Source organism: Leptinotarsa decemlineata, unplaced genomic scaffold (genome assembly GCF_025532065.1).
Source record: "Leptinotarsa decemlineata unplaced genomic scaffold, Ldec_3_MD MMD2_tig00078346_RagTag_RagTag, whole genome shotgun sequence".
NCBI classification, from domain to species: Eukaryota; Metazoa; Arthropoda; class Insecta; order Coleoptera; family Chrysomelidae; genus Leptinotarsa; species Leptinotarsa decemlineata.
This window is the reverse complement of record NW_027412724.1, coordinates 315898-338928: the sequence shown is the minus strand read 5'-3', so window position 1 is coordinate 338928 and position 23031 is coordinate 315898. Positions and strand designations below refer to the sequence as shown.

Below are 23031 nucleotides of genomic sequence, written 5' to 3'. Positions count from 1 at the left end.
AACCTTAGTCCCTTAGTGTACCAGCAATGTAGGTATTTCGACAAAATAATCGCAAGTGCCATCTGGAGATGATCATGTTCATATTGCTTATTTCAATGACATGAAATATTTTTCTGTTAACCAGCTATCGCACCCCTACAATCGACAACCCTCAGAAGTTGAAACTTGTGCGAGCTAAGGACTAACGAGGTCTTACCTTTTAACGTGTGATTCTCAACACGGATTGGACGATAGCGAGTGAAAATTGATCGTTCAGCCTGCGTCTTGAACCATCGACAGACACATCGACCAATTGACTGGCTATACAAAGCACCCACGTCGAACCGTCTGGCTACCGACCGATAATAATGAAATTTCAACTATTCTAATGTGAGATATAATCTGATGAAACCTCAAAGTTCGGTAATTTATTTTGAGAAGGTTTCAATTACATTATCAATTCTATCATAGTAATCCGGTTTGTCCAGGATCACAATCTTCTTGCTCCTGTCTGCTTTCAAATGGAAAAATTTCTCATTCGATCTCTTGGCTTCATTTGGAAATTTTCATTAATTTTATTTTTCAGACTAGTAGCAATTTGTCTTTGCAGACTCCACGAATAACCCCTTCTGATTCCTCTGGCAAGCGCTGCCAACTTATTAAAATATTTCAGTTCTAGTATTTTAATTCTTTTTTCATTTACCTCTCCTGGATTTCATATCAAGTCAATACGTTCTTCTGGCAATTGAAGTCCAAACCTATAATGTTTAATCCGGAACATTGTCAACCACACTAAAAAAATTTCCCAAAGCGTTTCATTACACATTCGTCTCTTTGGTTTGTGGGTGTTCATTATTTAATCCCAATTACAACTTGTTCGTTTGAAGGTAGTTGACAATGTTTCGTGGTGTATTTCATCAGTTTGGACTTCCATTGTCTAATATAATATAAATGATTTGAAATTCCTGAAAAATATTAAAAATATTAACCGAAAATAACAATTTTATGTGAACAAAAAAACTGAAATTACAAAGAAATAACATAAAATCAAACAACCAAAGGAAAATAAAAAATAATGAAAAATAAAAAAATTAAAATAAAAAAACAAAAATTAAAAAATAAAAAATAAAAATTGAAATATCAATAAAAGCTGAAAATCAAATTGTATTATTAACAAAAAATGAAAAATGAAAATTAGAAGATTCCAAACCAAGTTATGTCACGACATTTCGATTGCTAGTATCCACAATCGTCTTCGGGTTGTTTGGTTTTATGTTATTTCTTTGAAATTTCAGTTTTTTTGTTCAAATAAAATTGTTATTTTCGGTTAATCTTTTTAATATTTTTCAGGAATTTCGAGTCAATTTATATTATATTAGGAAATGGAAGTCCGAACTGATGAAATGTATCTTGTTCGATCTTCGTCATGAAAGACGTATAAAAATTTTGTGACGGTCATCTGCAGAAGAACTTTGTTTTGTTCTTGAATCAGTAATAACTTTTGAATTTTCTTGCTTCTGATAACGAATTGAAAATCTGTCGAGTTCTACTCGATGACAGATTTCATTATAACTGAAAAACTTGATTCATTAATTCATTTTGATTTCATGAAGCATGCCTACTAAATACTGAAACTCATTGAAATTGTATAAATTAAAACTCAACTCGTTGTGATGCAACCTGTAAAAATAGCTTTCCTGATAAAATTCACAATGATTCCGTACAAACTTGATCACAAAAGTTCTGAAGTGTCACAGAGCATTACAGTTCAAACCGTTGATTATTCATAATCGACACATAATAAATAATAATAATCGACATTTCAAACTCTGGATTAGCGCTAATCTCCAGTATAAACTCTGATTTAAAATAGAAATACTATGTGGCTCTTTAGCGCTTGCGTATGTGATTATACAGTTACAAAATGAGTTTTAATTGTGGCGGAAAGAAATAATGAACCTGTGTTTTTTATCATATATTGCTTATGAAAACATTTATTAAAACACTAGCACAACTCAAAAGCGAAATTAAAATATCGCAAGTGTGTGACGGTATTTCATTTACATTATTATATTTCATCTCAATAAAATGTTGATAGTCATTACTGTATCTAGAGTACGTTAATGAAATATCAACTTTTGAATGATTTGCAGAATGGGAACAAAACCAAATGCCTACGTTACTAGCAACACCCTGAGTATGAAGAATATGAATTACAATATATCATTCGGGATTGAGAGAAGTGCCAACATGAAAGAGTTTAAACAATATTTTATTCAAATAATCAATATAATTCCAACCCTAATGCAATATTCCAATTGATAAGTAGTTATAATAAATAATGATAATCAGTAAATGTAATATTTGGGTCGGTGGAGGGTCGAATAGACCCACTCACTTTGGACCTAACCTAACCTAAGTGTAATATTTGCCACAATCTTAAAAAAATATGTAAGTTAAAGTGACACGAACCACAGTTTTCAAGTTACAGAACTTGAGAGATCAATTAAACAAAAATTTAATCCCTAATAATTTTTAATTTATTGGTTTTATGTACTAAGCTGTGAAATATTTGTACGTGATGCAATTGTAAAAACTGAAACCTAATAATCAAATCAGAACCACTTTCAATAATATAAAACTCATGAAATTGGAGAGAAATTAAATAGTGTTCTGGGTCCAACAAAAACAGTTTCTGAAAAGTAAATTTTCAATGCAAATCGTCAGAAAAGGACTATTCGATTCAAAAATATTCAATTCGAGTATTTACTCAAATATTTCATTGACACCCCACAGTCATCAGATTGTAAAATAATTTCAAATACCCTATTGAAAATTAGTTCAACTATTTATTTCAATAAATCCATTCATAGTTAATATGTGTTAGCGTTATACTCTCACAATTATTGAAAAAATATTTAAAAAGTGAATAGAAAGTTAAGAATTAATAAGATTACTCGAAAATAACAATTTTATTAAACAAAAACTGAAATTACAAAGAAATAACATACAAGCAACAACCAAACAAATAAAAAAAATAAAATTGACATATTAATAAAAGCTGAAAAATGAAAATTGAAAAATATTATTGACAAAAAATGAAAAATAAAAATTATAAGATTTCAAACCAAGTTATGTTACGACGTTTCAATTGTTTAGTATCCACAATCGTCTTCGGGTGATAAGTTTTTGTTTAATAAAATTGTTATTTTCGATTAATCTTATTAATTTTTATAATTTTTTTTCAGGGTTTTCAAATCAATTTATATTATATTAGACAATGGAAGTCCGACTTGATGAAATTCAGTTTTCACTCGATTGTGGATACTAACAATCGAAACGTCGTGACATAACTCGGTTTGAAATCTTATAATTTTTATTTTTCATTTTTTGTTAATAATATTTTTTAATTTTTATTTTTCAGGTTTATTAATATTTCAATTTTCATTTTTTTATTTGTTTGGTTGTTGCTTGTATGTTATTTCTTTGTAATTTCAGTTTTTGTTTAATAAAATTGTTATTTTCGATTAATTTTATTAATTTTTATAATTTTTTCCAGGGTTCTCAAATCAATTTATATTATATTAGACAATGGAAGTCCGAATTGATGAAATACACCACGAAACATTGTCAACCACCTTCAAAGAAAGTTAAGAGTTGATTGAAAAATGAAACAGTTGCCTTCAAAACTTCTAACACAAAGAACAATAATTTTCGAAAACTTCAGTTCGAAACCAATTTATCCAAAACAATAACTTTCCCAAACACCAGAACTGCAACATTATTCTTGACGCGAGTTTCACTAACCAAATTGTTTAGTGAAATCTCATCTCCTGAAGACGCTTATTCGGTTGATGAAACGCTCGTCAAAAAAGTTTTACAGTTCTGGCGTTTGCTAACAGTACTTGTTCTGGATTCAATCTACGTTATCACTTTTATCTTCTTGGTTCATTCAAAATATTTCGACCTAAATCATAAAAAGAGGTGAAGAGGGGTTAAAAACAATATCGAACTTAATCGTTTTTCTGTTTCCATTGAGAATATTTTTGAAAAATTTTTCACCAGAAATGTTTCGGTTTTTCAGCATTTTATATTATTCAGGGTTAGTTTATGAAAAATATTTGGCGTACTGGACAAATTATTGATATTATGTTGAACAAATAAAAATATATGCCAATATCTCAATTTTGAAGGTGTGCCTGTATTTTTAATATTGAATTTCTCTATTTGTTCAAAACAATTCAATAAACAAATTACGTAAAACATTCATATCCATGTTAATAACTGCCATTGTTTAATGTGAAAACAGACATAGTTAAATATCAATTGAAAAAAATGTTTATCAACAATTTTAGACATTTCATTTTGCAATAGATATAAAAAATCATAATCAACAAATTAATAAATTTTTATGAACTTTTATCACAGGATCGTATGAAGTATATATATCAAAAGGGCTCCACGAAGTTTAAAATTTATAGGCCAACTATTTATACCTTTTATCCCATTATTTATGCCAACGGAGATTGGGAAAAAATTCGTTAGTTAACAATTGTATAACTTTTTGAAAAATGGTGATAAAACTTTTTTTTCTATGGGACTCGATTCATTCAAGTGTTAAGAAGATACTAGAATTTTTTCAAACTTTAAAAATGACATTTCATGTTATAAAAAAATTATTTCTTTTGATTAACTCTTTAGCGGAAGTGCGCGCATGGCGTAACAGCTGCTCGGAACCCTATTTTCAAAGTCAAATTTAAATTATAAATAATTTTTATCGGAAATTTCCTCCTCTTCAACGAGCTTTTTTCAAAATTGCTTAAATATTAATATTTTTTGAGTTATTAACGAAAAACTAAATACCCTTTTTTTTAAATCTCATTTTGTTAATAACAATTGCACCAAAATCCTTCAAAATCATTTTTCTAGAGGTGATTCCGAATCGAATGAGCTATCTCTCATATTTTTAGGATCTTTATCTCTATTTTTCATGTTTTTATGCTTGTTGATTAGATTATTGGAATAAATTTGAAGTTTTTATCATCCGATATTATTTTCAATGTTCTTGTTTCATTTTTGAAAAATCGTGATTTCTAGATATAATATTGTGGAATATTGATGTAACATAGAATTTCTGATTATACATATCAGTTTTCTATTCAATTTTGATCAATGCTTGTGAAATAACGAAATATCTGGCAAAATTCAATGTACGCCATTGGGTACCTTTTTAGTACCTATATGCTATGCCCATTTCAAATTTTCTGAGCTCATTTTTTGATAAATTTCCTGGTACATTTTGAAATAGATTCCTGCAAACACTCTTGTTTTTTCTCAAATGTTAGGAAGCAATTTTTTTCGACGAACGTTTCTCTAACCAACTTAGCATCAAATTATCTTTCCGGCCAGTCTCAACTCACCTACACTGTAGGTTAGTGGCCAAATAGCCCGAAACCGATCTGCAAGTATGTTTAAATAATTGAAAATTGATTCCGGCAGTTGTATCGCAAACAGCTTATGCAGGAATTACTTCTGTGAAGAAACCTACACTAACACCTGTCGGATATTATCCAACGCTCTTCGTGGTATGAGCCAGGGGAGTGATGGGTATCAGTCCATTAACCTACAGTGTAGATGAGTTGGAACTGGCCTGAACGAATTGTTTTCAGATAATTTGATTTGCAGCCATTGATATGCCCCCTATAATATATGTCAAGTTAGCATTAACAAGAGAGAATGAAACTGTATGATTGTGTTTTAGTTCTGGTGTGAGAGAATTGTTTTTATTAGACTCATGTTGCGCGAGAAGTACCAAATCTACGAATCAATTCATTTATACCAAAATGATCACACTTTTTTCAACATTAGATTTTTCATTAAATTTCGAATTCAAATTCATCTCGTATATTTTTTCAATAGATATGCATAAGTTTGGTTTGAAAAGATTCAGGCTATTAGAAAAACCCAGGATATTAGATTGATTGATGTAACTTGTAAAAAGAGGCATTCTGATGAGCTCAATCACTTGATAACTGCATGTAGACACATTTTCATTTTGTGGTGATCTTTTCCTTGAGATGTTGTAAAAACATTTTCAAAAAGTAAAAATGCATATCAGAAAGCTAGTTCTAAGGAGGTTATTGAGAAAAAATCAAAGCAACTGAGAAGATATACGGAACTCAACTCAACTAGGAGGAGTTAGTAGGAAATACTCATGAAAAATAAGAAGTGAAACTCCCAATGTTTTTATAACGCTTGTATTTGTAACTAGCGTTACTGTATAGGACGATTTATTCCTCATTATTCATCAATTAAAACTTTGAGGAGATTATTACATTCACAATGAAACACATACGACGAGATAGAAACGAAACATATAGACTAACAGAATTAATCAAGTTGGCAAAAACAGATATTTTGCAATGGTGGTAATTTTGAAATGATTATTTGGTTTCAACTCTATCAAGTATCCTGGAAAAATATCTGGAAGGATATTTGAAAAATAAGATCATACTGAAGCTACGGTTGGGGAACGAACGGGTCCAAAAAGAACAGAATTACAAAATTTGATAAATGACCGACATAGTAGGTAATAAAAACCTAAAAATATCTATTTATTTCTTGGAGAACGGAAGTGGACAAAAAAGAATAATACCTAGTAGAGATCAACAACTGATGAAAATGTTGAGAAGGTGATGAAAATTTTCATGGAGAGTCGTCGAATCATTTTAAGTGAAGTTCGGCTCATACCATGCAATTTTTTTTTTATTTGGACAGGAAGCGTGTGGCAGCGAAGTTCGTTCAAAAACTACTGAATTTTGACCAAAAAAAACTGTTTCATGAGCCTCGCTCAAGAATTGTTGAATAACGTTAACAGCGTTACAAATTTTCTTCGAAGAGTAATATCTGGTGACGAATCATGGGTATATGGTTATGACATCGAAACTAAAGTTCAATTGTCCCATTGGAAGAGCCTTGGAGACTTAAGATCAAAAAAGCACGCCAAGTTCCCTGAAATTTCGAAGTTTAAATCACTGTTCTTTTCGATTACCGATTACGATACTTAGTCGTACGATCAATAAGGAGTAAAGGAGTATTATCTTGAAGTTATGCTCCGCTTGCGAGAAGAATACAAAGAAAACTTCCAGTATTGTGGAAAAAAATGGATGGCTTTCGTATCACGCTAATGCATTTATTCACTCGTTATTGCTTCTTCGTGATTTATTGGCCAAAAACAACACCGTAATCATGCCCCAGCCACTGTATTTACCAGATTTGACCCCATGTGCATTTTTCCTGTTCCGGGATCCCTAAAAGGATGGCTCGAGGAGATAAAAACTGAATCGCTAAGAAAGCTCAAGAACATACCAAAAAGAGCATATCAGAACTGCTTAGAGAATTTGAAAAACGCTGGAACAAGTATATTATATCTAAGGGAAAAGAATAAATATGTTTTGATAAAATGAAAATTCATCTTATTTTTTGAACATACCTCGTACATGAAACCTCACCTTGTTAGAAAGGTGTATCCAACTTCAAAGATTCATGAACAGTCCTACTTTTCAGATTCACTTCGAATCATTTAACCGATATAAGGCAAACGACTTGTCATTAATTGGATATGTTGATCAGATATCTTGATGAAAACCTTTTAGCTTCTGGCAGCTGTTACTCGAAAAACATTGAAATCAAGAGTTGAATATATTGAAAGAAAAAGGTACTTTTATGAATAGTTTTCAACTTTGATACATTTCAATTAGGATTAGCTTTACCTATGAATTCATAATTGATATTCATTAGATAATATATTATTATCAATGCAGTTTTCATTAAAATCAATAGCAGTAGGCACTTAGATAAATGTATCTACACAGGGTCGATATTTTCATATTTTGTTTAGCCTATCAATTTACCAACTTTGAACAATATTCATTTCCATTGGAATCTGCCAATGCCGTTTTTACTTTGATAAACACCCGTTTATAGATCTGAATAAAACGGACCTATTTCTAGTGGCACTTCCTCTTCCTCTCAAATACCACCTCTATTTACCTTTATTCCTTCCCCGCATCTGGTTTTCCCTTGGCGGTGGAGGAGGTCCTCTAGCTCCTGGTCCAGGCCCGACCATCCTGCCTCTTTGAGCACTTCTCATTTGTCCGCCGGTCTGCTGAGATGTTTGACCAGCACCATACTGCTCAGGGGCCTCGGTCAGGAAATTCGAGGGTACTAATCCCCTCACCCCATCAATTTCTCCCATGTAAAACCCGTCGTCGTCCATTTCGCCGTAGACGTTGATGATCTGGCCGGTGGTGAAGCTCAGTTCTACCTGCAGTTGGGTCGAAAAGGTTTTGGTAGAGCTTTGGGTTATGACAAAGCAGGAAGGGAATCTGCACTGGGTGTGTTATTTTGTGGTGTGAGCTGGGATCGCGTGTTGGTGACATTGAGTGTAGTTCTGATTGTGAAATGTTGAAGAAAAATTATGGTGTTGAAGAGATAAATCACATACTCAGCCTAATTTTTCTTAATGGAATATTTTAATAAAAATGAGGAAATCATCCAATGTGTTAGTGAACTTTATTGAGAAAAATTGAACGAAGTATTGAAAGAGTTGTATTGTCATCCACATGTCATAGATTTCTTCAGAAGAAAGTTCCATAATGGATAAACTCAAAATGATAAATTTCATCAGTTCGGACTTCCATTGTCTGATATAATATAAATTGATTTGAAATCCCTGAAAAAAATAGAAAAATTAACCAAAAATAACGATTCTATTAAAACAAAAAACTGGAATTATAAGGAAATAACATACAAGCTACAACCAGAAAATGAAAAAATTGAAATATCAATAAATGCTGAAAATTAAAAAATATTATTATCAAAAATGAAAAATAAAAATAAAAATTAAAAGATTCCAAACCAAGTTACGTCACGAAGTTTCGATTGTTAGTATCTACAATCGGTTTCGGGTGATAACTGGACTTATTCCTCCGAGATCTGACTATTCATAGGTCATTCGGGTGCTCTCACCTTTCACCTATCCCCTCTTTCCTCTTTTCTCTTTCCGCTACATTGGTTTTATCGGGAGATGACCGTTTGGCGGGAGTTGGTCGTTTTTCGCTTGATAAAAGGTTTCTATATGTTACGTATCTCTACGCTAGCTTGACTAAATGCATTGTTGGACAACATATACGCGGCTTCCTTGGATTTTCTCCTAAATCAGTGTTCCTCTTTGTGTATGATTTCAGCTTGAGCTCATTTGATATTATGTTGATGAGTCCAAACATACTCTGATATTCTGGATTTGCTGGTTTCTCCTCGCTGTGTGTGTTTCTTGTGCTCAGCAATGCGAACTTTCAGTGGCCTCTTAGTTTCACCGATGTATGATTCTCCGCACTCACAGGGTATCCGGTAAATGCAATTCTTGGAATCGCAGTCCGCGTTTGGTGGCCTGGTTTTTGTGAGGCTGCTACGGATAGTGTTCCCAGATCTGAAGCAGGTCCTGATGTTATACTTGGACCCAATCCTTCTTATCCTTTCCGATAATTCTCTGATGTAGGGAAGTACAAGTACTGGTTGTGGCGGCTTCTCTTCCTTGTGGAGCTCTTGCTGTCTTCTAGCTAAAGCCTGGAGGAAAGAGGTGATAGTTGAAAGGTGAAAGCACCCGAATGACCTATGAATAGTCAGATCTCGGAGGAATAAGTCCAGTTATCACCTGAAGGCGATTGTGGATACTAGCAATCGAAACCTCGTGACATAACTTGGTTTGGAATCTTTTAATTTTAATTTTTATTTTTCATTTTTGTTAATAAAATTTTTTAATTTTCAGCATTTATTATTATTTGAATTTTTCATTTTTTGGTTGTAGCTTGTATGTTATTTCCTTGAAATTTCAGTTTTTTGTTTTAATAAAATTGTTATTTTCGGTTAATTTTTCAATTTTTTTCAGGGATTTCAAATCAATTTATATTATATTAGACAATGGAAGTCCGAACTGATGAAATACACCACGAAACATTGTCAACCACCTTCAAACAAACTTCAAAATGGTAGTTTATTTGAAAACCAACAAAAAAATCCAATCTCATAGATTGACAAAGAAATCAGATTCAAAAAACTCTTCTTTCGATGCTTCAATTTGTATCTTCGGATCCTTCCAAAAGTAAGTCACATCGTGAACGAAAAATTAAATATTTCAAGGTTCAAACGCATAAATACCAAAATATATAGATTTAGGTAAAAAACATTTTATTCTGCAACTAAAATACGTCATAGGTAAACACTCGTTCTACAATTGCTCAATAAAATTCAAAAAACATGCATGGAATATATTGAATCGTTTTATTTCCACACTAGCCTGACTGCGTCGTAAAAAATTCAGCGTTTCTTCAAACTTTTGTTTCATACAATGTTTTCATAAATACTGATTGAGAAGGATGTTTGAAAAAGCTACTTCCATTTTGAACAACGATCAGTCTGTAGATTCACAAAGTATGGAAACTTTAAACACAAGAGGAAACTGTACCTGAAATACTGAATCACAGAAAGCTCACCCAGCTTAACAATGACTTTTCAGACAAAGAAAGTTCAAAATTCTAACTATCAACGCAAGATATTTTCAAGTACATTCAAATATATACGTATATCAAACCGTAAAACCGTAGTCGCGTTAGATTGAAATCGTCTAGAAGCCATTCAACCTCAGAAAACTTCATCAGAAAAGAAGATGAGAAGCAGAAAAAATGAAATAGAGTTTGAAATTAAAAGGAGTAACGTGAGGTACCAACTCATTTTTTTCACAGCCTATTAGAGAAACAGAAATATTCTTTATTGTCTGAAGAACAAAAATTCTTATTGACAAAGCGTATCTTCTGTTAATAGTTTGAAAAAAAGACACATTACAAAACACATATCAGTCAGAAGATAAAACTAAATAATTCAAAACGAGACATACCTATATGAATTAGTCAGAAAATAATGAATGAAGGTACATTATATCAAATGCTACATCAGATCAGGGTAATTATACTAACACAAGATAACTTAAGTATTGCAATTGAATTCGGCATAAAATTCTACTACTGTCAGAATTTTATACTTAATAAATAATGGTTGACAAGAATCTCGATTTTTTGTTTTACACTAGTACCGTATTGCCAGTTTTTATTGGATTAAAATGGCCTGCATGTGGTTATTTCTAATCCCCCAGAAGGCAATGCCGTACCCCAGGTGAGATTCGTTTAGTGAATGATAAACCATCTTTGCGTTGGACAGTTTGAGTTCATTGGATATGACACGAACTGCATAACATCCAGATGCTAGTTTGCTTTTCAGAGCCTCAAGATGATTATCAAAATTCAGTCTTCTATCATTGTGTAACCCCAGGAATTTTTTGTGACGTTTGCTCTCAATGAACCTTTTTCCTGAAGTACGAAAAATCACTCAGTAGTAGCGCTAGTAGTTCGGTAGGGACAAACACTGCCTAATCCTCATATAAACATATGATAAAGTACAATTAAAAAATAATGTTTTTAACAGAAGAAGATGTTCCTGGAGCAAAACTAAAATTTGCAAATGTAAAGGATAACAATGTTGTAACACTAAAACGTTAGCCTGCATGTCATAATTCAAAAGTATCTGGAAAAAAAAGTGAATTAATAGACAGGTTAGTATACAGACTCTAGTAGAAGAGTAGCGGTAGATTCAAACTGTAATAAAAGAAATTTAAAACAATTATGAATTTCAGATTTATATATGAATCAAATATAGATCGTTATGAAATAAATTTAATTAAATATAATAAATTAATATAATTTAATGAACGATTGACGTTATATCTCATTCTAATCAACGGCAATTTACTGTGAAAAATTTACTATTCATCTTTAGAGCATGCATATGAATATTTATTTATTTTTTGCACTGTTAAATCCACTCTCCTCGAAGCATATATCCATTTCTTACATCTAACCTCATTAATATGAGGTTTTATAAATGGTATAAAAAACACGTTTTTTTTCGGATATCGATTATCCGACGTACAATTCGCAAAACAGCAATGCTTTGTTTGGCATTATACTAGCACAAAACAATTTTTTATATCAGATTTATATTTTTAAATAATAAATTAATATTACGTAAATAACACTGTTTTACATGTGAATAGTTTTTGTTTGTCCCTACTACTAGTGCTGTCTCTCGTGACACGTTCGCTGTACTATTCTCAGGAAAAAGGCTCATTGACTCTTCTCCTAGTGAAATATTTTCAATCTGACATCTGAAAGCGACAACATTGGTCTTTGAGACATTGAAAGATATCTTATTTGAGTTACATCATTTTCCAATCACGTTGACATCATTATGAATTAATTTATTTAAGGACTCTCAATCCGAACTATGCCTCATTATGGTGGTGTCATCGGCATACAGTGTTAAATGAACAGATACTTTGATATTTGGCAAATCATTCACCAAAAAGAAGAACGGGCCCAATATTGAGCCTTGAGATACACCAGTTTTTATGTACGTTTTTTCAAGGAATATTGTCGTTTTTACTAGATGGCTTCGACCTGATAGGTATGAAATACACCATTCAAAGGCAAGTCCTCTAACTCCATAGTGCTGAAGTTTCTGCAACAGTATTTCATGATTTACATAATCGAACACCTTTGATAAATCACGAAATGCTGCCGCTATCATCTCATTATTCAACTAAGTGTATAAATTATGTATATAGATATCATAATTACTAGCAAACTATATTTTGAAAATTTCAAATTAATCAAATAAATAAATACCGAAATACAAATAGTTTTTATTGAAGAGTATGAATGAAAGTTGCATGTGATATATTTCCTCTAAAATGTTGATTGACCGTTAGTGAATAATACAGTGGAGTGAAAAATATGCTATATGCTCACCTCTGCATCAACGTTAGGGCTCAATTCTTGAGGATCATAATCATATAAAGCTACCATTCGTTTGACGGGCAGGTTAGCACAAATATCACCCCATCGATCACGATTTTGATTACCTTCCAACTCCATCACCATATTATGAGGAACATAACCTCTTCGACCTGAGAAACAAGTAATTTTAAACTGGATTTTTTGAAATATTGAAGAAATCAGTATTATTCACAGGAAATTCTCCTTACTTATAATAATTTTTCTACCATGAATCAGGTAGTTAGTTTAGCAAGATATGTACAGAAAAGTGATATTATGAATACCAATTTTGCTTACCCCTACATTCCCCCCAATAAAATCCGTCAGCATCCTTGTCTCCCCAAACTTTAATAGTATCTCCCTCGGAAAATGGCAATTCTTCATCGCAAGCGTCAGGATTTGGTGACATCGTGGCGGGATCATAATCGAATAGTGCCACAAACCATCTTGCCCGTTTTTGTGGATTCGGAGGATTGTTAGGATTATTCGGGGGATTATTTGGCACCCCTCTAGTTCCTTGCATTTGTTGGCTACGGATTTGTTGCGACATACGGGAATTTGGGTCCCTCGAGATTGCTGAAATAGAACTTTCAGTTTTAACTCATGAATGACATACATGTTTCCTTGTGTAAATTTTAAAAATAATAAACGTGAAACTGGAAATTGTACTCTATGTCACTATTGGGTAATCTAAATGACTGCCTATCTATTGGACCGAATTTTTTTATACAGCTAATTGACATGCGTATTATCCAACAGTTATATACCAGTTAACTAAACTAGTACCTTACCTGCCAGAATATTAGGTATGTGTGGATGTTGTGTTTTCTATGACGATTTTATATCAGTTCCTCAACTATCTTACCTGACTATTCAATGAGATTGTGTAGATGTTGTCTTTACAACAAAATGATCGTGTACTTCAAGATAGGTACAAAGTGAAAGATTTGCATAAATTTCAATAAAAGTTATTGAACTGATTTCTGTGTATTTACAGGTTGTATTGATGTGTGTCCTGACCTATTGCAATGTTTCCAATTTATTGTTACCTTGCTGCTGTTGATAATACTGTTGCTGAGATTGTGGTTGTTGCTGTGGCGGTGGCTGTTGTTCTGTTCTTTGATGCTGGCTTTGCCTTGGCTGCGACCTTTGCTGATACTGTCTTTGATTTCTCCTGTCTAATATTTCATCCTCTGACATGTTACCCTCGAAATTTTCTTTAGTAATTTCTGCAACGCATCGTTGTGCTAGTGTTTAAACATAGTTTTCTAAGAAACCTGATTAGTATTTCTTTTTTGACACCAAGATCTACCTTTAAAATCTATGGTATATTTACGGCAATACATCTAAGAGCATTAATTCTTCTTTACTGCTTACTTTTTTCTATAAAGCTGCTCAACAATCACGTAAAATAATATAATCATGCCTAAATTGAATTTCTACTCCTACGGAATTATTCATGTGGAATGTGTTGAACTCAGATGAATCTGAATATGTTTAGCAATTTTATCCACCATAAACTATTATAAATATGAAAACTATTCAGCAGTAATCACAAACGAGTTTACTCATTTAAGAAACATTTTTCACTAGACAGTTTACAAAACCGCAACACGTGTTTCACTATGCAAACGTGTCTATACTAATATCAAAATTCAAAAATTTTTCATTCATTTCAGAAATAGTTTTCTCAACTGACTCGCTAAACTATTCATCGTCATCACAATATGGTGAACATATTTCTCAATAAATAATGTTCACGATAGATTATATTGTCAATGTCAAAATGTATGTAGAAAAAATGTGTTACCAATTGATGGGATTCCACCCTGCTGGCGATGTGTAGTGGAATTGGGAAAAATTTCCTTGTCGCTCAGATTTTCGTCTGGTTCTATAACCTAAAAGATATTTGGAATCGATTAAATTCATTCATAATTAACTCAATACATTTCTCTGTTGAAAATTATTAACACCTTCACCGAAATAACTGATATCAGCAGATCAGAAAATGGAAATTATAACAAATTATTAAAAGTAAACCTTTATCATGAGTTAATATTGTCAATTAATGCATATAGAGTTAGACATCGAAAAAATACCGCAAGTCATAACTGGCCAGTAAAAATAAATTAAAAACCACATTAAGATTTCAAGGGGTTGAGTCTTGACTTGCAAAACCATCAATTCTCGTTTCGTTTTGCAAATGTTGTTCGAAAACCTTCATGTGATAACGCATGTTATCTTGAAACCTTATATTTAGAGCAAATACGATTTGACTGAAATAAAGTAAATGTTCAAATTTCGCGGGCTACGTATATTCGATTAGCGATTTTTTTATATTCTTGTGTTGGTACACTCGCCTCGAAGTTTCAGGTGTTTAGCATGTTTATTTTGTTGGTGAGAGGCAAAAAAAGTTAGAATTGTTTGAGTGTTCGGCGAATTTCTGCTATCGAAAAAGACGGATTAGTGAATTTGCATCAAATTTTATGTAAAAAATGGAGTTTAGTGCTCAAAAACACTTGAGTATTGAAAATGCGATACGATGATTGTACTCTGAGTCAGAAAAGTGTTAAGTGATACAAGCTTTTGTGATACAAGCTAATGTAACAAAGAGACAGAATCGTCGAATCACTATTAGAGAAGTTGCTGAGGATGTCGGCATATCGATTGGCTCATGCTATGCAATTTTTTGGAAATTGCGTGCATAAAACGTGTGGCTGCGAAGTTCGTTCCAAAATTGCTGATTTTTCACCAAAAACCTGTTGCATGAGTATTGCTAAGGAATTCTTAAATGACGTCAATGACAATCCAGGTTTTCTTTACAGTGTCATAACTGGTGACGAATCATGGGTATATGGTTATGACATCGAAACAAAAGTCCGATCGTCCCATTACAGCCCAGGAGAGCCATAACCAATAAAAGCACGCCAAGTTCGATCAAATGTCAATGTTATGCTCATTGTTTTCTTCGATTATCTTAGCGTAGTGTATCATGAGTTCCTGCCACATGGTCGTACTGTAATACCTAGCAAAGGCTGCATATTCTAAACTTCGCGTCTCGTAAAAGCTAATGACGGAGAAACACAATGTCAAAGCAAAATTTATCTGTTATCGATCGACCAGTCAAGAAATGTTTACAAGAATTACGGACGATAGCCAGTTGGGTTGACGTGGGTGGTTTGCTCTACTCACTCAATCGACCGTTGTGTGAACCGATGGTTCGAGCGCAAGGCCCGGACGATCGATTTTCACTTCCTATCGTTCAATCCGTGTTACGGATCACAAGTTGATAGGTAAGACCTCGTTAGTCCTTAGCTCGCACAAGTTTTGATTTTTGAGAGTTGTCGTTCGTAAGGGGGCGCCAGCTGGTTGGAGAAAAAACAGATTTTGAACAGATTTTTAAACATGTGGTTTGTCAATAGACCGCTTCGTTAAAGATCTAGCCAACTTTCATCAGTTCGGACTTCTATTGTCTAATATAATATGAATTGATTTGAAATCCCCGAAAAAATTGAAAAAAATTGAAAAAGATTAACCGAAAATAACAATTTTATTAAGCAAAAAACTGTTATTACAAAGAAATAACATACAAGAAACAACCAAAAAAATACAAAAATATTATTAACAAAAATGAAAAATAAAAATTAAAAGATTCCAAGCCAAGTTATGTCACGACGTTTCGATTGTTAGTATCCACAATCATCCTCAGGTGATAACTGGACTTATTCCTCCCAGATCTGACTATTTATAGGTCATTCGAGTGCTTTCACCTATCCCCTCTTCCCTCTCTCCGCTTCATTGGTTTTAGCGGGAGATGACCGTTTGGCGGGAGTTGGTTTTCTAATGATTAGAGGTTTCCATATGTAACGTATCTGTACACTAGCTTGACTGAATGCGTTGTTCGACAACATATACGCGACTTCTTCGAATTTTCTCCTAAACAAGTGTTCCTTTTTGTGGATGGTTTCAGCTTGAGCCCACTTGATGTTGTGTTGATGAGTCCAAACAGGCTCTGCTATTCCGGATTTGCTAATTTCTCCTCGCTGTGTGTTTTTCTTGTGCTCAGTAATGCGAACTTTCAATTGCCTCTTAGTTTCACCGATGTATAATTCTCCGCACTCGCAGGGTATCCGGTAAATGCAATTCTTGGAATCGTATTCCACGTTTGGTGGCCTGGTTTTCGTGGGGCTGCTACGGATGTAGGCATGCCAAGATGTAGGGATGTACAAGTACTGGTTGTGGCGGCTTCTCTGCCTTGTGGAGCTCTTGCTGTCTTCTAGCTAAAGCCTGTTCTACCATCACTATGGAGTAACCATTCCGTTGAAGGTCATTTTTTATGATGCCTAGTTCCTTTTCGAGAACTTTTTTTGTATAACAGAGCCCGAAAGCACATTCTGGTAGAGTCTTGATGATTCCTCTCTTAGTCGATTGATGGTGGTTGGATTTCTAGTTCAGATACTGTCCTGTGTGAGTGGGTTTTCGATATATAGATGTTTCCCATTCAGTGTCGGTGCTCTTCACCAATAGATAGATAGATAGATAGATAGATAAATAGATATATAGATAGATAGATAGATAGATAGATAGATACATTTATTTCAACAGAGTATTTTATAATCATTCACAGTGGCAGAATATTTTTGTCTGAGAAATACGTCAACAGGAAAATTGTAAAAATATCAAATATGTTTATATATAAATCTAAAAATAAAGTATTCAAAATGAATAGCTTCTAGTTTCAAACACAATTACAAACATATTAAAATGTGCGTCATATTGCGTATGATTACTGAAAGTAGAGATAATTTCTATAAATACATAGCGCAATTTTGGATAAAATTTGTTTCATAAATTTCCACAGGCCAGAAAATATTCATCAGTATTGTAGGGCTCTAGATTACATTAAAATTTTCTTACAGATTTCAGAAATCTGTTAGCAACGACAATATCTTTCATGTTTTTCGGAAGATTATTATAAAATTTCATTCCAGCATAGATAGTGCTACGTTCGTATAGGGATTTTGCATGGATGGGATTTGAGAAGTCTTTTTTTTGTCTTGTCTCGTAAATATGCGTTTTGCGATGTATGTTAAAATGGCCTGGATGATTGATAATAAATTTTATTGATTCATATATATAGATTGCTGACGCAGTAAGTAGTTTGTTGATCTTAAAGGCTCCTCTACAGAAATCTCTTGTGTTTATATTAAAGATTATTCTGATAATTTTTTTTGACATAGGAAAACTCTATTAAACCCATGACATGAGCCCCAGATGATTATCCCTTGTCTCATAGCGGAGTAAAAATTCGCATAATATACTGTAACTAGTGCTTCAAGAACAACATTTTTTTTTAGATCTCTCATGGCGTATGTTACCGAGGATAGTTTATTGCAAAGGTTGTCTATCTGACTACTCCAACTTAAAGTGTCATCAATGTATATGCCTAGAAACTTCACTGAAGTTTTACAAATGATTTTTTGATTGTGCATAATTATGTTTTGTGGTGTTTCTATACTGTTATTGACTTTGAACATGATACAATTTGTTTTTCCATCGTTCAGAACTAACTTATTCTCTAAAAAATGAACTTTGAATTGTTCTATTATTTTGCTACCTTTTTTTATAATATCAGGTAAGTTCGCACCTGTTAATAGAAGATTGGTATCATCAGCATAATTGATCATGTGAGCAGAGTTTATATCTGCTATAACCTCATTAATATCTTTGATAAATATAATAAATAATATTGGCCCGAGAATACTACCCTGTGGGACACCCATAGACATATCTAAAGCATCAGATCTTGCCGTTTTGTCTTTTTGATTGAGTTCTACTATTTGCTTTCTATTTTTCAAGTATGAATTGAACCAGTCGTACGATTTTCCACGAATTCCATATCTATAGAGTTTCCATAATAAAATGTCATGATCTATGCAATCGAAGGCTTTAGATAAATCCATGAAAACTCCACATGATAGATCTCCTTTTTCCATTGCTTCTAGGACTTCATTGCTGAGATACATCAAAGCAGTTTCAATTGACTTTTTTTTCAGATAGCCATGCTGATTATAAGAAAACATTTTGATTTTGAATCCGGTGAGAGGGAAGAGGGGATAGGTAAAAGCACTCGAATGACCTATAAATAGGTCAGATCTCGGAGTAATAAGTCCAGTTATCACCCGAAGATGATTGTGGATACTAACTATCGAAACTTCGTAACATAACTTGGTTTGGAATCTTTCAATTTTTATTTTTCATTTTTGGTAATAATATTTTTTTAATTCTCAGCTTTTATTATTATTTCAATTTTTTATTATTTTGGTTGTTGCTTGTATGTTATTTCTTTGTAATTACAGTTTTTTTTTAATTTGATTGTTATTTTCGGATAATCTTTTTTAATTTTTTTCAGAGATTTCAAATCAATTTATATTATATTCGACAATAGAAGTCCGAACTGATGAAATACACCACGAAACATTGTCAACCACCTTCAACAAACATCTAGCCAACTTAATGGGCCGACAACGGAGAAACGAAAATATATCAGCTTTCAAACTATGTATCTATATGCCTCTCAGCTAAGCTAAATATGGGTTTTCCATTGAACTACGTCGTTTGTGGACCCGATTGATGAGAACGACAAAAACTTAGCGACCATCTTAACTAAGGCGAGGCCATAGACAAATTAATCATAAGTTTGGCAAATCAAGATCAACTCAGAGAAAAAATAACCTCTTTCGATTGATTGAGGGAGGTTACAAAAATTTATGACAGAATAACCACGAATTCTTTGAGGTTTGTTTAAAACAGTCGTCGCGGGAGAATCAAGCAGAGGAATTCGTTGGGGGAGCGGAGTCAAGTGCTCCGAACAAGGGAGTTTGATACGGAAACCGGGCGAGTCTAATAGTGTTACAATTAAAATAAAATTTGCTCCGAAATTTTTTTGGATAACCTGCTGGATTAGCTTGTATGAGCTGTAAAGGTGACGGTGAAATAACTGTACATGTGTGATAACCGTTATTTGAATTTTGGGAAGGAGTTAGCCAAAAATCAGTTCATAGATCGGTAGCGGTCCGAAAGTGTCGGACAAGGTACGTCACTCTTGTATACGGTAGGAATTACGGCTAAGGCACGTAATTTGAGTTTTTTTTGGAATTGCCTCAACATCCAAAATTTGATGTGGAGAAATCCGCGTCTGGTGACAGCAGTTGCCAAATTATATCAACAAAACAATACGGCATAGTCGTCGGTCAATAAAGATAATTATCTTGAACTTATGCGCCGCTTGCGAGAAGAATTACGATATGGTTTTTTCACATCACGATAATGCACCTGGTCATTCGTAATTTTTGGCCAAAAATAGCACCGTAATTATGCCTCAGCCACCGTATTCACCAGATTTGCCCCCTGTGTCCAAGATTGTGTTATATCTGAGGACTACTTCAAAGGGTACAAAATGAAAATTGATGAATTGATAAATGTTTTTTGAAATTCATCTTGTTTTTGAGCAGATAGCCTACACATAATTGCTAAAGGACTTTTGGTGCCAACAACATTACCTCTCCAAGAAGATTCTAGAAATTTTGGTGCTGGGGAATTTTTTCCGTCAGTTTAATTTTATTGCTAAATTCTACTAGGTACTACATATAAAATACAATATTTTCATTTTTCTGATTGACTTGGCCGTTACTTGATGAAGATCAATAGTAATTGCACAAACTACACCTAACGTTTTTATCTTCACAAACTTCATTATAAAAAAATATAACATGTTTTGCTATCATCACAGTTTCTTTTTCGTAGTGAGTATTAATAGTTATTCACTACGAAAAAGCTACTGTGGTAGCAAAACATGCCATAATATTTTCTTGAAAATAAAGTTTGTGAAGGTCAAATCGTTAGGTGTAGTTTGTGAAATCATTATTCTTATTATCTAGAAACTTCACCCACCTGTTGTCCTTGTTGTTGTTGCTGCTGTCTAGGCATTTGTTGTCTAATATGTGCTGGCATTACTGCGGAATGTGGTTGTTGTCTCGACTTCACAGATCCTCCTCTCAAAACGCTGAGTGGAATCGGAGTAGGAACGCTATCAGCAGATTGGCTGTCTCTAGCTTTCGTACGAACCGTCACGTGTTTAGGATTCAACCCCAGAAGTTTGCTTATATCAATCAAAGCGTGATCTCCGGTGGGACTATCCACATCTGTTACTTTTTTACCATCTGCAAATACGGCGTAACCGGTTATAGAAGAACCTGGGTGATGCGGGGTGAGTATAGGATGCCAAGTAACTAGAAGCGTTCCATCCTGTGGACCTGAAATATGTATTTCATTTCATTCACTGGATATGAAACCTCCAAACAGAATATATGCTCAAATAGGAAAGTTAACATTTGTTTAGGTGATAAATTATCAGTAAAAAACATGAATTTCATTAGTTCGGACTTCCATTGTCTAATATCTAATATGATATAAAATGATTTGAAATATCTAAAAGAACCAATGCGATTGAAATTGAAAAAAGGTGTTGCTGGAAATAACAATTTATTGAACAAAAAAACCCTGAAATGAAATCACAGTGAAATAAAATACAAGCAAATACAATAAAATACAGTCACCACTCGAAGACGATTGTGGATGCTAACAATCGGAATGTCGTGAAGTAACTTGGCTTGAAACCTCTTAACTTTTATTTTCTCTGTTTTTCGTTCAATTATTCAATTTTCAATTTTGTGCTTCTATTTTATTTGTTGTTTCTTATATAAGTATCCAAGTCTACATATCAAAAAGTGCTTTATTACTGAATAGAGAATTGAAAACTTGAAAACCCTAAACGGTGTATTTTTTTTGAGAAAGTGTGTTTCTCCGATGTGTATGCATATGCCATGATGTTGATTCTCATTTTTCAGACCCTCAATGTATATTCAATCTTCTATTTTGTTTGTTCACTTTCGGTTTTGAACCGAAATACCATTTGGAACTGCTTCTATTCTTTGTTTCTTTCATAAATTTGCAAGATCTAAAAATTTCGAGATATCAGTAAGTCAAACCAGATTTTTTGTCATAAAACAAAGAAAATTGTATTTATCTCGAATTTTTATAACCCTTGTAATTATTTTAGGATGTTTTTTTATTAATAACTTTTCACAATTTATACATGAATGAATTAATGAATTAAAAACGAGAACATTTCCTGAAAGGTGGAAAGAGGCTAGAGTTTGCCCGATATTCAAGAATGGCGATAAAGATAAAATCGAAAACTACAGAGGTATTTCATTGCTCTGTAACTTTGCGAAAGTTTTTGAAATCATTTTGTATAATCGTATATATTCCTGTATCCGAAATATGATATCTCAAAATCAGCATGGATTTGTCAATAATCGCTCAACAGTGTCAAATCTGATATTTATCACTCAATATATCGCAGAGGCGCTAGATGACCATAGTCAAGTAGATGTCATCTATACAGATTTTGCAAAAGCATTCAACAGAGTGGATCACACCATTCTATTGAATAAATTGAGTGCAATTGGCTTTACTGAAAATGCAAGAGATTTTATAGAATCTTATTTATCAAACAGAAAGCAGTATGTTTCATATAACGGATTCAATTCCGACATTTACCTAGCATCATCTGGCGTTCCTCAAGGATCAAATTTGGGACCACTTCTATTTTTATTATTTGTGAATGATCTATGTAACAATTTAATATGTGAAAAGTTGTGCTTTGCTGATGATTTGAAGATTTTTTCTATTGTGAATGATACGAATGACTGCTTAAATCTGCAGAAACAACTGGATTATATTCAAAATTGGTGCAATATTAACAAGTTATGTCTTAACTTTAGAAAATGCAAAGTTCTGAGTTATACTAGAAAAATTACATCAATACATTATTCTTACAAGGTTGAGAATACTCAACTGGAACGATATACCAAAATCAAGGATTTAGGTGTTATTTTTGACAAAGAGTTGAATTTCATAGAAAACACAACCTTAAAAGTCTCCCAAGCACTGAATACATACGGTTTCATAATGAGAAATTGTAGAAATTTCACCAACATCAAAGCATTGAAACTACTGTATTTTTCTAATGTACGATCAA

General features: G+C 33.0%; 1 protein-coding gene across 15 annotated transcripts in view; it reads right to left on the bottom strand.

The window, feature by feature from the left end:
- The window catches only part of Rbp (RIMS binding protein), a 143063-nt gene that overhangs the window by 37090 nt on the left and 82942 nt on the right, over positions 1–23031 (bottom strand). For 11 of the 15 annotated variants that reach the window (XM_074185675.1, XM_074185674.1, XM_074185680.1 and 8 more), the window contains exons 11-16: positions 20880–21241; positions 14737–14824; positions 13976–14173; positions 13224–13502; positions 12901–13057; positions 8032–8309 (exon numbers count right to left, since the gene is read on the bottom strand). In XM_074185675.1, coding sequence (XP_074041776.1) covers positions 8032–8309; positions 12901–13057; positions 13224–13502; positions 13976–14173; positions 14737–14824; positions 20880–21241 — 1362 coding nt within the window. Of the gene's footprint in view, positions 1–343; positions 738–8031; positions 8310–12899; positions 13058–13223; positions 13503–13975; positions 14174–14736; positions 14825–20879; positions 21242–23031 lie in introns of those variants that run through there. The other 4 variants (XM_074185676.1, XM_074185665.1, XM_074185667.1 and 1 more) reach the window with 4 other exon arrangements.